The 16,648-nt window shown below is 35.9% G+C and overlaps 1 protein-coding gene across 2 annotated transcripts in view; it reads left to right on the top strand.

The window, feature by feature from the left end:
* LOC149795472 (uroporphyrinogen-III synthase-like) overlaps window positions 1–16,648 on the top strand; it is a 223,329-nt gene that overhangs the window by 7,899 nt on the left and 198,782 nt on the right. For both annotated transcript variants that reach the window (XM_089965265.1, XM_089965264.1), the window contains one exon: window positions 11,538–11,617. Coding sequence is in view for 1 of the 2 variants with exons in the window: in XM_089965264.1 (XP_089821390.1) it covers window positions 11,538–11,617 (80 nt within the window). In the remaining variant the exon portion in view is untranslated. The remainder of the gene's footprint in view (window positions 1–11,537; window positions 11,618–16,648) is intronic.

Raw genomic sequence — 16,648 nt, 5'->3', positions numbered from 1 at the left:
TATTTTGAAAAAATGGGATCCTTGACTAACCCTGCGTTATAAGCGGGTTCATGAGGTATCAGGGCACGAGTTATCGAGGGAGTGGTGTAATTAGTTGTACACTAAAATAAAACTGTTCACGCACAAGATGATGCATTTCTGCATTTTGTGTTTGCTCACAACACCTTGCATTTCTGCATTGTGTGCATGTAACCATTTGAACTATCTTCACACTCATTTTGTTTTGTTGATTATGTGTAAATATCATTATGCTGTTATGTACAATATAAATTACCGGCATTTGACATTGGTAGAAAAATCAAATCTGAAATTAATATTTACAATCATAGCTGTACTCCAAATACCATCTAAACTCACTAGTATGTTGCTGTTGTTGTGGGGTTTAATGCCAGCTTTCTCACATACCCACATTGGCCGAATCCTAGACTTGAACCCAGGTGACACAGAGGTGAGATGGCAGTGATCTGTAACAGAGAGCACTTGGTCACTCGGGGCCCCTCACTAGTATGTCAAGAAAACTGCACACACCTAGATCTGTCATCATAAAATGTGTTGGCAGATTTGGGTCAATGAAGTTTCTTAGAAGTAATCAGTAGAACAAATAAACCTGATTTGCTTGCACATTATGCAACAGCAAATTAGGGTCTCTCTTATTTGCAGATGGACTATTGAGAATATATGACAAATAACATTTTACTTAAAATACTGTCAGAGCTGTTGATTTGAAAACAGTATTAGTCAGTTTGAAATTTGTATAGCAGTGGAATTATAGATGATTTGGGGGCCCCAAGTGGTCTAAAGCGCTCTCCGTTACGGATCACTGCCATCTCACCTCTGTCTGCGTGGATTCGGCTAATGTGGATATGTGAGAAAGCTTGCCAGTAGCTTCTCGTGGGTCGGTTGTTCTTCCCGGGGTTTTCCTGTGTTCTTCCTCCACCATTAATACTGGCCGTCATATATAGCCTATCATGTGCTGAAATATGGCATTAAACCCCACAACAACAACAACAACAATAGATGATTTTGAATGATCGGGAGCAGCATTTGCCATGGCACCATCATAGCTGGATATAAATTTAGGTCATTGCTTGGTCATTTCAATCACTGAAAATGACCAATGATCAGCTAAATGAATTAATTGGAACAGAAGTTTCATATTAAATTGTTTATTATGGTTTTTTTTCAGTGATGAAATAGAGTTAATCCTTTAACAGCAAATCTTACCTGTAAATGTTATGGGGAGTGATTTTGAATACGAAAATAAAATTAACAGTATGTGCCAGGTCTAACAGAATCGAATTGTCGTGAAGATACTGAATGAATGTACTAATAGAAATGCTAGATAAAGGTCAGACCTATAGTAATATTAATGATTATTAATTCCATTTGCTTTAAATTTATAGTTGTGATGCACTGATATATGTGATCCTAATAGATAAAAACAGATAGCTGCACAAGTAAACATTCTCTGCTTGTTATTGAAAATTAATGATTTTGAATACTAATTAAAGCTGTTTACATGTATCATTTTCATTGTCAGTTTATTGATCAGAGCATTTAAAAAAAAAACAAATTGTCTGAATTTTGTATATGAAAATTTTGGCCAATTTATATTTGTTTTAACTGTTCATTGAAAAAGAATTGTTTATTTTGTGACCAGTTATTAAGCTTACAATAATTCCTTTATATTTCTTCAGTAGGGGGTAAGCTTTTTTAAAACTGGATTTTCTGTGTCAACAACTGTCCTTATTCAGAAAAGAACTATAATGTTCTACAGCACTGATGAATATTTTCTTGATCAAACATCTGAATTTGGGACAGAAAAGCCTGTATACAGAAGAAATGTTGGTGCTATTGTGACTTCATTTATGCTTGTGATGGAAAGTTACAAAGAAGACGACTTCTCAACTAAAATATTTCTTGCTGACAGGATTTTGAAAATAGGTGGTTGCACCTCTGCAGTAGGAGACATGAATTGACTGTCAAATACAGTAAAACCTGTTATGAGCTACTACCTGTCATTTCTGACCACAATCGTAATGCAGTGATCGATTTTATTATAGAAACACTGTTGTGAGTGACAACTTGCTGAATGCCACCAGCAACCACGATGTCTTGGCAAAAAATGCATTTCACTACTGCTATGAACAACGGCATTGCAAAAACGAGGATAAACTCTGCTGACCTTTGTTGAATCCCTGTAACAATGACCACTGATACCATTCTAAAAAGAAATTAGGCTCGTTACCGATATTTGAAATATTTTAGGTATACTTATAGTGTTTATATTTTCTGTTGTAAACCAGAAGTACATGTAGATTATTCCAGCACTTAGCCTGGTTCCCAGCCTTGTCGCTGCTGCCACTTATATGTACGATTAAGACCCGGTAGCCTTATGAACAACCGTATTGTGAAAACAGAGACAGATACAACTGATCTTTATGTAATCATTTGTAACAACGACCACTTGAATAGTAAATATTGTTCTGATAATAAAAAAACTACCCACCCACCTCCGAAAAGAAAAAAAATAGTTAAAAAAATGACTGGCTACTGGTTTGTATATAGTAAGTGATGGTACAGTCCATAAACCAGGCTAATGTGCATGTCGCAAATTGCCATTGTAGTGCTGAAATTAAGGAAGTGGTTGCATATATTGTTTTGTCTTTGGAGTTAATCCATATTGCCTGCGGGTGAATAAGGTCTTTGTCTATTGTCATTTGCCAGATTTGATAGTGTTAAAGGCCTGAGATGTTTGTTGTTTTTTTCCCTATGTTACAGTGATTACATCCCGATTACCAAGTTGTCATCTATTCATGGTGATGCAACCGGGTTATACACTTTGTTTATAGAGCTAATTCCAGTATGTCTTCTTTGAAATAAGTCGTTGACTTTTGTCTCTGAGTAAATGATTCTGTTTCTGGATGAGATAACTGTTTCTTTTTATATCATTAATTGTTAGATATGTAATTTACATGTGTAGATTTTTCATATTTCCCCAAGTCAAAACCATTTTTACAGTCGATATTACAACTGAACACTAATAATGTTAACACCTGGTACCTTAGTAAAAATGAAAGTCCCTCCAACTAAACAGAGACAAATTTTAATGCTATAGAAAATAATTATTGTAACTGAAAGAAGTGAAGAAGAGCAGCCCACTCACAAAATAGTGGTTTAGACATCAGTAATACAAATATAGAGTGTTATAAAGGAAAAGAGTAAATCAGAAATGATTTATTATGCTAATACTTGTACATATGATCTTGAAATACAAGTATATCTTTGTTGCGTTAAAATTTTATTTTCAGACGAATGCATACAATATTTTAGCAAGATTAATAAATAATAGAATATATGTGCAGTGATTGTGGTTAGTTTTCTTTAAATTGTTCTGAAACTGGGCCTTGGAAACTGGTCTTTTTTGTACAATTCTGTTATGAGAGACCACCCGTCTTGAGAGACCATTTTTTTTTTTTGTTGGCAGAAGGTTGGTCTCTCATAACCAGTTTTACTGTATGTATGTTGGGTATTTATTGGGCCTGTTGGGTGTCTCTTCACACATGGAAAAGGATATGACTTTTCTAACCTCCTTTTATAAATACCTCAGTCTTTAAATGCCTATGCCCCAACATAAAAGGGAGGTTACCAGCTTCCCTCTGAATTTAGCTGTTGTTGAGAAAACTTGATCCTTTTCATTATCTGATTAGCTGCATAGCTGAATATTGGAAATCGCTGAAATGTTAGGAGGGAAGCTGATCAGCCTCCCATTCAGTATAGCCTTGTTCTATAAGGGTGTAAAATCACTTAGGGATTTTCCCTTGATTTTACATCAATTTCTTTTCAGGGTAGAAAAATTCATGAATGCTTGCATTCAGTTACAGTATGATAAGTAGTGTTTAAAGACAATATGGCTCTATATTTAATTTACCACAGCTGCTTCTGCTTTCAGATTCACCTTTGAAATTTTGATATGGTTACTTAAATTATCTGTATATTTTAATTCTTTATATAATAATTCAATGAAAATTATCATCATCATTTGGGGTGTAGGTAAATAATTAATAATGATGAATTATATAAATAAAATCATCAGGTCAAACAAAAAATGTATGTGTTCTATATTGCACTGGCTTTAGAATTAGGGTAGGCAGATATTTGTTTAACATTATATATATATAGTTAATGTGATTTTTGTGGAGGGTTTTTTCACCAAGGGGTAAAAAGTGCTAGAGTTGGCATTGAGAAGCAGGGATGGTCGACCGACCAGAAACATATTTTTTTTGTTTGACCTAATCCTCATTAATAATAATAATATGAAACTGCATCTTGCTCTGTTAATGCCTATATTGGTGGAGTCAAAACTGGAACTTGCACGGACATTGTTGAGATACACGAGTGAGCTGTATAGGCAATTGCCTTTGACCACCTGTGGCCTCCACCATGTAGTGAAGCACATGATACATATAATTTTACTACCCATAATGATATGGATTCTATGACCGTAATCTTACTACCCATAATGATATGGATTCTATGACCGTAATCTTACTACCCATAATGATATGGATTCTATGACCGTAATCTTACTACCCATAATGATATGGATTCTATGACTGTAATCTTACTGCCCATAATGATATGGATTCTATGACCATAATCTTACTACCCATAATAATATGAATTCTATGACCGTACTTGCCTTACAGCAGGAAACCATATTATAATGAATGGTCTTATAGTGAGGAAGTGCTGTATCATCAGTCTTATTAAGAGAAATGTCATTATTTCTGGTAATCAACTGTCTCCCCCCCCCTCCATTAATGTAAAGCAGATACTGTATATCTGATCTCTTCAGACATTTAAAAAAAAATAGATTTCTTCTGGCATTAAAAGAAAACAGAATCCTGAGGATTGATGTGTCATGATCTTAGAAAAATTTAAAACATTTGTGATCTCTTATGTGTTCTAACATTGACAGGAGCAAACTACCCTCTAAGTCAGTGTTGGAAGCCTCAAGGTCACTAGGAAAATTTTCTGATAGTAATACTAGTATTTTTAGGCACATATGAACAGTATTCAAGTATTTAAGGGAAAATGGAGTGTTGTTATGGGAACATGCACCTTTGCTTATTAGGATAACACTACAAACTGAGAAAAGGGTTGGCTGGTCCTTCATTATTCCATAGAATCAAATAACATTTCATGGAGATAGTATAAATGATATTCACAAATGTCCGAAATTATGAGACAAGGTTAAATAAGGACCCAAGATAAATTGATTTATTTTTCAGCTGCCAAAAGTAAGACTTCTTCCAATCAATAGTCATTCTTTGTATAACATCCCAACTTTACTTGGTCAGCAGCACTTCTTGTCAGCTGTTTTACTAGATTGACAAACAATACACATGGCCAGTGGTAAGGCAAGTATTCCATTGGGAAATGTACAACAAATAGGCCACTGGCTCAAGTGGTCATTTCACTTGGTTAATCTCAAGGCTTGCAGGTAAAATTAGATATTGCCCAATTTGATTAATTCATTGTCATCAAGTTCATAATTGGTTTCAGTAGGAAACCTGCCTGTTTATTTTTCAGTTGATGTTCAAATTGTATGAAATAGATTACATATCTTGGTTCCAGTAAGTTTTTCCTGATCAGTTTGACTGTCAATTAAACTGAAAAGCAGATTTATAGAGCCACAACTTTATCAGATTTGGATTTGTGTGAAAGCTCCTGGATTTGATTTGTATTGGAGCCTCTTGCTAAGTGAGAAATAAGTACTTGCAACAGAAGGGACAAATTGATGAAGTAACCCAAAATCCATAAAAGGTGCCTATTATGAAACTATTGATTGAAAGTTTTGCTTTTCTGCCAAAATTGGGGTAAACCAATGGATTATCTGGCTGTTATGAGTCCATACCTTAAACAGTCACAGGGTTTAATCTAGATTTGTTCGTACTGTTAGTATAATACAAAAATCTCACTGGCAAGTTGAAAAATCTTGCTGCGCCAGGTTTGCCCGTCAAAACTAGGTAGTGCACTCCTGGTATTTAAATGCAAGACTTAAATTTAAGTTTTTTTCAATATCCTAAAGGTGGCTCTTTCACACCAGTTTCCATTTATATACCCATGTCAGGTGTGACTCTTTGTCTCTTTCATTTGGTTGAATAAAAGAACTTTGTTCTCAGTGATGTCTTTGAATCCAGATATTTCCTTCATCTCCAATGTGTATCTCTAACAAAGGAGTATGCTTGCATTCATGTACGTGTAATGAGTTTAATGGCATGTCACCACACCTCTCACCATATTGTGCCAGTTAAAAGTTCAGTTCTAAATATATATAAAGGTACAAATTGCCAAAAACAAAATTAAGAAGCCTTCCAAATAAATGTAAATGTTTTTGGTTTTGTGCTTACTGCACAATAACACAAGTAGGTTATTTAGTGCTGAGGCAATTAAAATAAAGAACCTTGCCCAAGAACACACCACAATAGTTGATCCAAGTGAATTAGATTGGTTAGATTTAAACCTGCACCCTTTCATTTGTGAGTCTTGCACATTAACCACTGAGCCATGTAAACATGTAGACTAAAGTTTAGTGGAGAAGAGATACTGCAGCACAAAGATGGTCATATATGCATGTGCATGATGAAAAGGCCCACTTTGTCACATTGGTCAAAAGTACAGTAAAATCTTGTTAAACCAGCTTAAATCTATCCATCTATAGACTCAGTCAGTTTAGCTGCTGGCCCACTGACCAGTGTTCTGTGGGTTATGAGGATTGCCAGTTAATTCTGACGACTGCAGGCCTGTGGGTTTTGAGGATTGCCAGTTAATTCTGACAACTGCAGGCCTGTGGGTTATGAGGATTGCCAGTTAATTCTGACAACTGCAGGCTTGTGGGTTATGAGGATTGCCAGTTAATTCTGACAACTGCAGGCCTGTGGGACCAGTTAAATCTTCAGAAGTCATTAGGAAATAACTTCTGTTCAGTCCTGAACTTTCATATGATAGTATTTTCTGATGCAAAGTACATTCCATGTTTGTTTTAAATCTGATTACAAATTACTGCTGTTTAACAAGTTGATGAAATTATTTTTATTTTATTGCAAGGGCCAGTTGATTTTCCGCAAGACTGGTTGATTTCTATATGAATTGGTCCTGCTGACCAATGGAAAAATCAGTGTTAAGGTGGGGTGAAATGATTACTCAATGTACTTTTTCCATATCAATACCCATGTCAATACAATAGAACTACACAAATTTATGTCACAAAATGATTCTGCATAAATAAGTAGTAGGGACTTTTGATATGATTTAAATGTTTTCCAATTTTCTAGTTTTATACATAGCCATATTGGATAGAATCCACATTTCAAGAAATGCTCTGCTTCTGCAGTCCAGAACAGTACACGCAGAATCTTTACAGCACACTCACCTCGTGGCCTTATGGACATTAATCTTTCGGTTTAACAGGTCTAGCTCTGTGGTCTATGTAAGTGAGAACAACAGGAATTTGTGTTTATGCAAATTAATTAAATTAATTAGTTAAATAATTATTTACAGGGCTTACAATTAGTTTTTGATTTTGAAAATGCTGATGATATTAGAGACAAGATAGTAGATTAAGTTTCTCTAATTAGCAAGAGTATCTTATAGATTTGAAAGAAATAGTATATATATTTGAAAGAAATAGATATTTTATATTGGAACTCTGACAATCTTTGCCAGCCCTTACACATAAACTACATTTATTTAACATTTATATTTTGAAGATGAGGTTGAAAGTGAGTGCAAGTCTGATCAGATGTATTATAATCATTTATATGTTTTCAAATCAACTTCTAGACAACTCATTAGTGTGATTTCAGTTGTTTAGTTTAATGTAGGAAACAGATCTGTGTACCAGAAACAATCAAGCCAGTTATAGAAACATGATATCAGGATGTCTGCTTTGAAGTCTGATATGCTGATATATATACAGAGGCAGAAACGGTTAGTGAGAGGTTTCGAATTTGAATTTGTTACAGTGAAAAGAAACCATTAAAGAAATATGTAGCTGTGACATTTGTTTGTTTGCTCTACAAGCTAATTCCCCAATGTAGCTGCCACCTACCCTACACAGCTACAAAAAATATTTGTTTTAAAAAACACCATTTTTAAACAATTTATCCTTCAAGAAGAAATCATTATATAGGATTCATTGTCCTTTGGTTCATGAGAGTATCTGTTCATCCCGTCGTTCGTTTAAGCTGTAAATCCTATACTACATCACCTGTATGCATCAAACTTGCACTGTGGGTGCTTCTTGAGCTGGAAATACATCACATACCAATACTGGGTTGCTGTAATATACTGATATATTTTGGTTCTTCTCCAGGATTTTGAGACACTGCTGAAAGAGGACAAGGCATGTGGTCAATTTATTTGCTTTACAACTCTCACACTGTAGAGAAAGTCAGTGTACAAGTCTTTCACCTACTTTGATTTTTATGAACATTTATTTCTGATCACTGTTAGGTAAATCATATGCTGTCTGTAGCAGACTGTTAGTAGGTAAATCATATGCTGTCTGTAGCAGACTGTTAGTAGGTAAATCATATGCTGTCTGTAGCAGACTGTTAGTAGGTAAATCATATGCTGTCTGTAGCAGACTGTTAGTAGGTAAATCATATGCTCTCTGTCGATTTAAATGAGAGCATCACGTTGCACCTTGAATGAACTCAGGGGACAGTCTTCTACCTGAAACTGATAGGCTCCATAAATTAACAAATTTTCATATCTTAATCACCATAGGGAGACAGTAGTGCATAAAATGCCACACCCCACACACCCCGATAGTTAACCAAAATGCAACACTTATGCTATTTTATGAAATGTACTTTAAATAGCATTATGTACACTTGTGTTCTTTAAATACATAAATATTTTTTCACAGTAAAGGCATTTTTAAATATCAGAAAGTAAGAAAACATTATCAGTTCGATTTTTAAAATGTACTTCCAAAGATCAGAAAGCTAAAATGGCCATGCAGAGCTATAGTCGTCTTAGCGATGTGCATCAAAAGTTAGACCTAGATGTGTACCCTCAAACCCAAATCAAACCATATCATTTAACTATCAAAATAAAGAAAATTGTAGTGTCCCTAAACCTCACCCTTCTTTTTAATAACAAAAATTGCCAGTATTTAAAATCTGGTCACCATTTCCTTAGATTTTGGACCTTGTGCAAAATTGTTGAATGCCAGAGCAATTCCATTATGATTCAGCAAAAACCGGTACAATTATTGTGTCCTGGTCCTAGTTCCAACACCATTTTTATTGTCATCAAGCTGATGCTGAGGGTACACCATAGGATGGACAGCTGTCATGCACAAAATCTTGGTTGCTGTGACCTAATTTATGGATTTAATAAAAAATTGCTTCAAATTGTGTTCATCTGTCCTGTGTGTTGTCCCTGCTATTCAGCTGCACATTATAAACTTGACTTGGAATTATCTGCATCATACATCAAAAGAGGATCACTGCAACAGACTTTCATTGTTTATCAAAAATTACTTAAAAATCATGTCCATGTACCAATTCTAATTGCCATTTCATTTATTGCCATGAAACTTACACACTGGATGCATCTTGGGATGATCACCTGTATCAGGGTTTCACTCAGAATAGTTTAAAATTGTCTCCATCCTTCCAGTTCAGTCTGTAACTTCTGTACGGGTACACCTTAAGTTTTGATACCTTGGTTAGACTGTATATGCAATTTTTGATTAACATGTATTGTGCACCAAACTTGGGTCACTGTGATCTACTTGATAGGTTCACTGGGGCTCTTTTCGTTGCTTACAATTGACCTGTCATTCATGTACTATATAATAACTACTAGGGAGGACACTTGTCTCCTTGCTCACATGACCTGTTTAAGAATAAACACTGATGTTTTAAGCTACACTTTGTGTAACTTAATAAATTTGGTACTGATATTTGGCTCAGGCATTCGACTGTGTATCCCTATCAAAAGGAATGCCAAATAATTTTCCCATGCTACATCTCAACATGGCTGTAATAGCACCCACTTAATATGCAATTGAGATGCCGCTGAATGGAATATTGTCCTCTCATTGGTTAAAAGAAAATGACGTCCTGTATTTATTTATAACTTATTTTCAGTTGACCAATGAGACGGTAGTATTCCATTCAGCACGTTATTCTTGCATATTAAGTGGGCGTGATCAGGGCCATGTTGAGTGGTAGCATGGGAAAATGATTTGGCTTTCCTTAAAGGTGTGATATTAAGTCAAACTTTTCATAGGGATACACAGTTGAACGCCTGAGCTAAATATCGGTACCAAATTTATTAAGCTGTGCAAAGCATAACTTGAAATATCATCGTTTATTCTTAAACAGGTCACATAAGCAAGGAGACAAGTGTCCTCCCTAGTAGTTATTATATAGTACATGTATGACAGGTCAATTTGTAAGCAACGATATGAGCCCCTGTGGATAGGATTAATTAAACTTGTAACAGTTGTGAACAGGTTTATAATTCCTATAACTTACACTTTTATCTTTTGCCACCAAATTTGCACTGAGGTGCTTCTTGGGATAAACATATTTCACGCATGATACAGTAAGCAAGTCATTATGGTCTTAAGTGGATTTTGATACAATAAGCAAGTCACGATGGTCTTTAGTGGATTTTGAACATTTAAACCTAAAGATGGTTTCTATGCTCTAATATAACCTATTAAATGTGTCACATTCCAAAACTGGGTTATTTTGACTTCCATTTGAAATTTTTTTAAAAGCTGCTTGACTTTTGTGACATAAATGGGGTTATCTACTGATCTCTGCTTATTAAAAACGCTTGTCTTTGGGGGAAATTTTTTGTGATTGACAGTTGACCATTCTTACATGGAAAAATTCAGAAAATGAGATGAATGTTACAGACACCTGTATATTACTTTATATAACAGTATAATGAAAAGCATATAGTCCACCTATTAGGCTCCTGTTTAGCTGAGTTGTTTAAACATTATTGTTCTTCAGGGCTTGAAGCTGTTCTGTGAAACATTTTCACCTACTTTTATAGTTGCATTGGTCACTGTCAAGGGGAATTTAAGTTTACAAAGCAACCAACATAAAGCTTACATGCTAAGAGATTACTCTGTAGTTTGCTTCCAGAATGAGAAGTGATATGGTTGTTGTTGTTGTGGGGTTTAAGGCCATTTTTCAGCACACAATAGGCTATGCATGGCAGCCAGTATTAATGGTGGAGGAAGAACCTGGGAAGAACCACCGACCTATGAGAAGCTACCGGCAAGCTTTCTCACATACCCACATTGGCCAAATCCTAGACTCGAACCCACACAGGCAGAGGTGAGATGGCAGTGATCCGTAATGGAGAGCGCTTTAGACCACTCGGCCACTCGTGACCCCCAAGTGATATGGTATAAATGGGAATATGTGGAGGGGATGCCAAATTAGATCATTTTAATGTGTAAAGAAAATAAAAAAATTGTATTCTCAATTCTCCAGGTTTGGAGCCAGATGAAGTAGTGGACTGGGAGCCAAGTGAAAATTGTTTTTACTGTGAGGACAAAGTTCAGCTGATATTTGTAAGTGTCCTATATTTCTTTTTTTTTAACTTTTGTTTATTTTTCATTGTTAATCAGGGCAGAGGGCTTCAAGTTTTGATTCCTTGCCCAAGCACATTTTCTTATAGCAATCTCTTATTATAAGTCATATGGTGCTCCAACATTATAACACTGTTGATGAGAACTATGATAGTCATCTGTGATATTCATGCCAGCTTATATTGAGGAATGTTGTAACAGTGCACACAACACAGAATATAAGGATTTGTGTAAACGATTTCATGCCATCATCATAGCCAACTTGAAAATCTTGTTAATTGCTACTTCTCCTGAACAGAAAGTCATACTGAAATAAGGTTTTCACCAGAATACTTATATCATATCTAGTCCTAAATGAAAATGAGGCTGCCACGACAAGGCTGCCACATATTTGAAAATCCTATCTCTACTGTCAGAAGGAAGACATTATAATATCAAGTTGGTTCTAAATGAAAATGGTACCAAACTGACCTCAAATATGGCAGCCATCTTAAAAATATTCTTGTGGCTACGCCTCCTAAATCAAAAGTCATATTGACAAGGAATGTTCACAAGAAGACTTCTTATGGTGTCTAAATGGTCGTGATTCGATGCTGATCTGACAGCAAATATGGCCACCATGGTAGCAGTCTTGAAAATCTTGTTATTGCTAATTCCTCCAAAATTAATAGCAGTATCAACATAATCTTTTCACAGACTCCTTCATCTCAAGTTAGTCCTAAATGAAGACGGTGCCTTGCAGACATCCAAAATAGCTGCCACAATGAACATGTTGAAATCTTATTGTCACTAATTCTCTTGAATTGATGGGTATACTGGCATTGTTTTTTCACCAAAAATCTTCTAAGGGTATCTAGTTGGTCCTAAATGAAAATGGTCCAAATCCTACATCCAATATGGCTACCACAAAGGCTAATTTGAAAATCCTGCTGCTGAAGAATATCAGAGATGGTTTCAACATTTGGAGGTTAAAAAGAAGGAAAGGTCTTAACTTGAATTCATGGAAATTCTTTTAGGAGGCTCGACTGTCATTTCATTTGAGGGTTGTTGTTGTTGATGTTGTTGTTGTGGGGTTTAACGCCATTTTTTCAGCACACGATAGGCTATGCATGGCGGCCGGTATTAATGGTGGAGGAAGAACCTGAGAAGAACCACCATCCCACGAGAAGCTACTGGAAAACTTTTTCACATACCCACATCAGCCGAATCCTAGACTCGAACCAATGCAGACAGAGGTGAGATGGCAGTGATCCGTAACGGAGTGCGCTTTAGACCACTCGGGTCCCTCATTTGAGGGATCTAATGTTTTCTCACTACAGATGAATATGCATTTTACACCTGACTGACATATTTAGAGGATCAATCACTACATTCCTGCCATGTAATATGGTATAAACAGTCTTGCCTTATATTTGCACATGTGAGACTGGCACTTGATTTTGGTTCCCTTTAACAGAAGCAATAGCAATACAATCCTAAAAAAGAAAATAAGATATCTTTTCAAGCCTTTCTTTTCATCCTTTGAGGTATCTAGGGGAAAGCAAAATCACACACACACACACACACACACACACACACACACACACACACACACACACACACACACACACTCACACACACACACTGGAATTTTAAAAAATGGACAAATCTTTCTGAAATAAAAATTGAACTAAGTCTGTTGAATTGTATGTGCAACAGATTCCCATGCATACAAAGGCATGTAAATTTATGATATTTTACGATTGAATTTTCTGTTATTTAGAAAATCCCCTCCTGTTTTAAGTGGTTTTTATCCCTTATATTTTCAATTCAAGAGTTGCAAATCTTCAAACTGGGGGTGGGGAATGGTTCCACTTGTGATAAGAAAGATTCCTATTGATTTTTAGGTTGAAAAATCAATGGTCAGGGCTACTGACTGGAAGAAGAAAATTGTTTCTACACTAGAATTCTCTTCAGTCTACTTGCACCAAACTTTGTGGATGTCTTGCACTTGGGGTAAGGAAGAATCCTATTGCCTGTTTGGTCAAAAGGTTCATGGTTAAGGTCACTGTGATTGAAAGAAGTAAAGTTGTTTCTGCACACAAATTGAAGTCATCTGCATAGAGAACTATTAATCATGGGGCAGGTCATTTGCTAATGATGAGAATATGCCCAGTACACATGTCATGATGACTTAATTGAACGGATACTTGCAGCAGTTACCAGCATTGTTGACATGCATTCTACATGATTTCTTACATATAAATGTATACATTAAGATATTTTTTTCCACCCAGTAGAAATAACATGGTGTGGTAGAAGTTGATACAGAATACATAAATTTTAAGATACAAAATACCGAATATACACACTGATAAGTTGCATCCAAATGCAAAGTGCACAGACCCAGTTACAGTTAAAGTTTTGTTGTTCCCTGTCTAAAAGTAAATTTGTGGATATTGAATATTATGGATTTGTACAATAATGACCAGGGTGAGGGGCAAGGAAAAACTTTTATCATTTAAATTGATGGGTTTTCTAAATGAGCAGGAATAATGAAACTTAAACCCAACATTAATTTCTGATTTTAAAGTAGGTCTTTGTGCAGTGGCTACAAGATTTCACAGCCACATTTTGACTAAATTCAAAATTCTGACATCTGATTGATCAGTCATTTGACAACAGCTAATCAAATGTCAGAATTTTTAGTTTAGTCTGAGTCTGGAGTTTGAGAAATTTCTTTTTACTATCTTGGAGTGAGGGCAGAAAGACTTTGTATCTCATATTTCAAATCCAGAGTTAATGCTTTTGACATTGTTATAATTTCCAATCAAAGATTTAAATGACTAAGGCCTCTTTTTAAAGCGAGTGAGTAATCCCTTTCCGTTAGTCAAAATTGGGTGCCATCAAGTAAATGTCCTTATTATGATTTAGTGACTGTTAGAGATGTATTCCTTGAGCAGTGACTGACAGTTTTTGTTTAAAACCTAATTGACCACATTTAAGTTTTAATTCGTGAAAGAGGGATGCTAATTAGTGTGAGTGTACCCATTTACTGATAGATCAGTATATTGTGGTATGGATCCTGCTAGTATGTGTGCCATGGCACATTGCAAATGAACCATTTGTTGTGCTATTTCTATAACAGCATGCAAACAAGTTTTACTTAAGCCTTCATTTGTTTCACTGCATTATTTTTCTCTCTTTCAAAGACTGTTTTTAAAACAAAAATCACAAAAGATATATCAACATGTATCTGCTATGAAAATGGCTGAAGTAGACATTATTATCCTGCCTATTGTATAACAGTGATCCAACATAGTTGATATAGAACCTGAAGTCTTACATGAAGTGGTTGTCTGGCAGCATATCTGGCCAAGTTTTCCCAATAAAGATTGAAAACTAAATAACCTTTCCATCTGTGAGGAATGTAATGCAAAGGTGAAGTTTGCAGCTTGACAGTGAACTTGAATGACCCACACTCACTAACATCATCTCATCCTAGCCTTTGCTGATGTGGCTAGAGTTGTTTTGAATGCCCCACATCAACATCATTTCATCCTAGCCATTGCCAGTGTGGCCAGAGATGACTTAAATGCCCCACATTCACCAACATCATCTCATCCTAGCCTTTGGCAATGTGGCCATAGTTGTTTTGAATGCCCCACATCAACATCATCTCATCCTAGCCATTGCCAGTGTGGATCGAGTTATCTTGAATGTGCTACACTCACCATAATCATCTCATCCTAGCCATTGCCAGTGTGGCTAGAGTTATCTTGAATTTGCCACACTCACCAACATCGTCTCATCCTAGCCATTACCAGTGTGGCCAGAGTTGAATTGAATGCCCCACATCAACGTCATCTCATCCTAGCTATTGCCAATGTGGCCAGAGTTGACTTGAATGCCCCACATCAACATAATCTCATCCTAGCCATTGTCAGTATGGCCAGAGTTGTCTTGAATGCCCCACATCAACATCATCTCATCCTAGCCATTGCCAGTTAGACTACTGTGCAGTACATGTACACTTCAGGATTGTCCAGTAGTTGTTTTCTTGACATACCCCAATGTAGGTACGTGAGAAAGCTTGCCAGTAGCTTCTTGTGGGTCGGTGGTTCTTTCTGGGGTTTTGCTGGGTTCTTACTCCACCACTAATACTGGCCGCCATTTATAAGCTGTCGTGTCCTGAAAAATGGCGTTAAACACCACAACAACAACAACAACAACAACAACAAATCTTGTCATACCTCATTTGATTCAGGTAGTTAAATTCCACATGCATGTACTTCACAAATCATAATCTTTTATTATAGGCCAACTACTCATTTCCAGTGACCAACCAATTTCGTCACTGGCCTTTGGTTGATGCTCATTCCATTCCCATACAATATACTGTGACCTTGAGAAGTATTCTGTTATAATTTAGAATTGTTGCTTTGTGTCCTTTTGAACAGTTATAGAGACTTGAACATTGTTTGTAATTAAGGGTGGTATAAATAATATATGTTCATGTGTGAGACTAAGGGTGGTATAAATGATCTATGTTAATGTGTGAGACTAAAGGAGGTCTAAATGATATATGTTCATGTGTGAGACTAAGGGTGGTATAAATGATCTATGTTCTTGTGTGAGACTAAGGGTGGTATAAATGATACATGTTCATGTGTGAGACTAAGGGAAGTATAAATGATCTATGTTCATGTGTGAGACTAAGGGAGGTATAAATGATATGTGTTCATGTGTGAGACTAAGGGAGGTCTAAATGATATATGTTCATGTGTGAGACTAAGGGTGGTATAAATGATCTGTGTTCTTGTGTGAGACTAAGGGTGGTATAAATGATCTATGTTCATGTGTGAGACTAAGGGAAGTATAAATGATCTATGTTCATGTGTGAGACTAAGGGAAGTATAAATGATATATGTTCATGTGTGAGACCAAGGGAGGTCTAAATGGTATATGTTCATGTGTGAGACTAAGGGTGCTATAAATGATTTATGTTCATGTGTGAGACTAAGGGTGGTATAA

The sequence above is a fragment of the Sinohyriopsis cumingii genome, chromosome 7 (assembly GCF_028554795.1).
Source record: "Sinohyriopsis cumingii isolate HCF-2022 chromosome 7, ASM2855479v2, whole genome shotgun sequence".
Taxonomy (NCBI): Eukaryota; Metazoa; Mollusca; class Bivalvia; order Unionida; family Unionidae; genus Sinohyriopsis; species Sinohyriopsis cumingii.
This window is presented reverse-complemented; position numbering and strand designations above follow the sequence as displayed.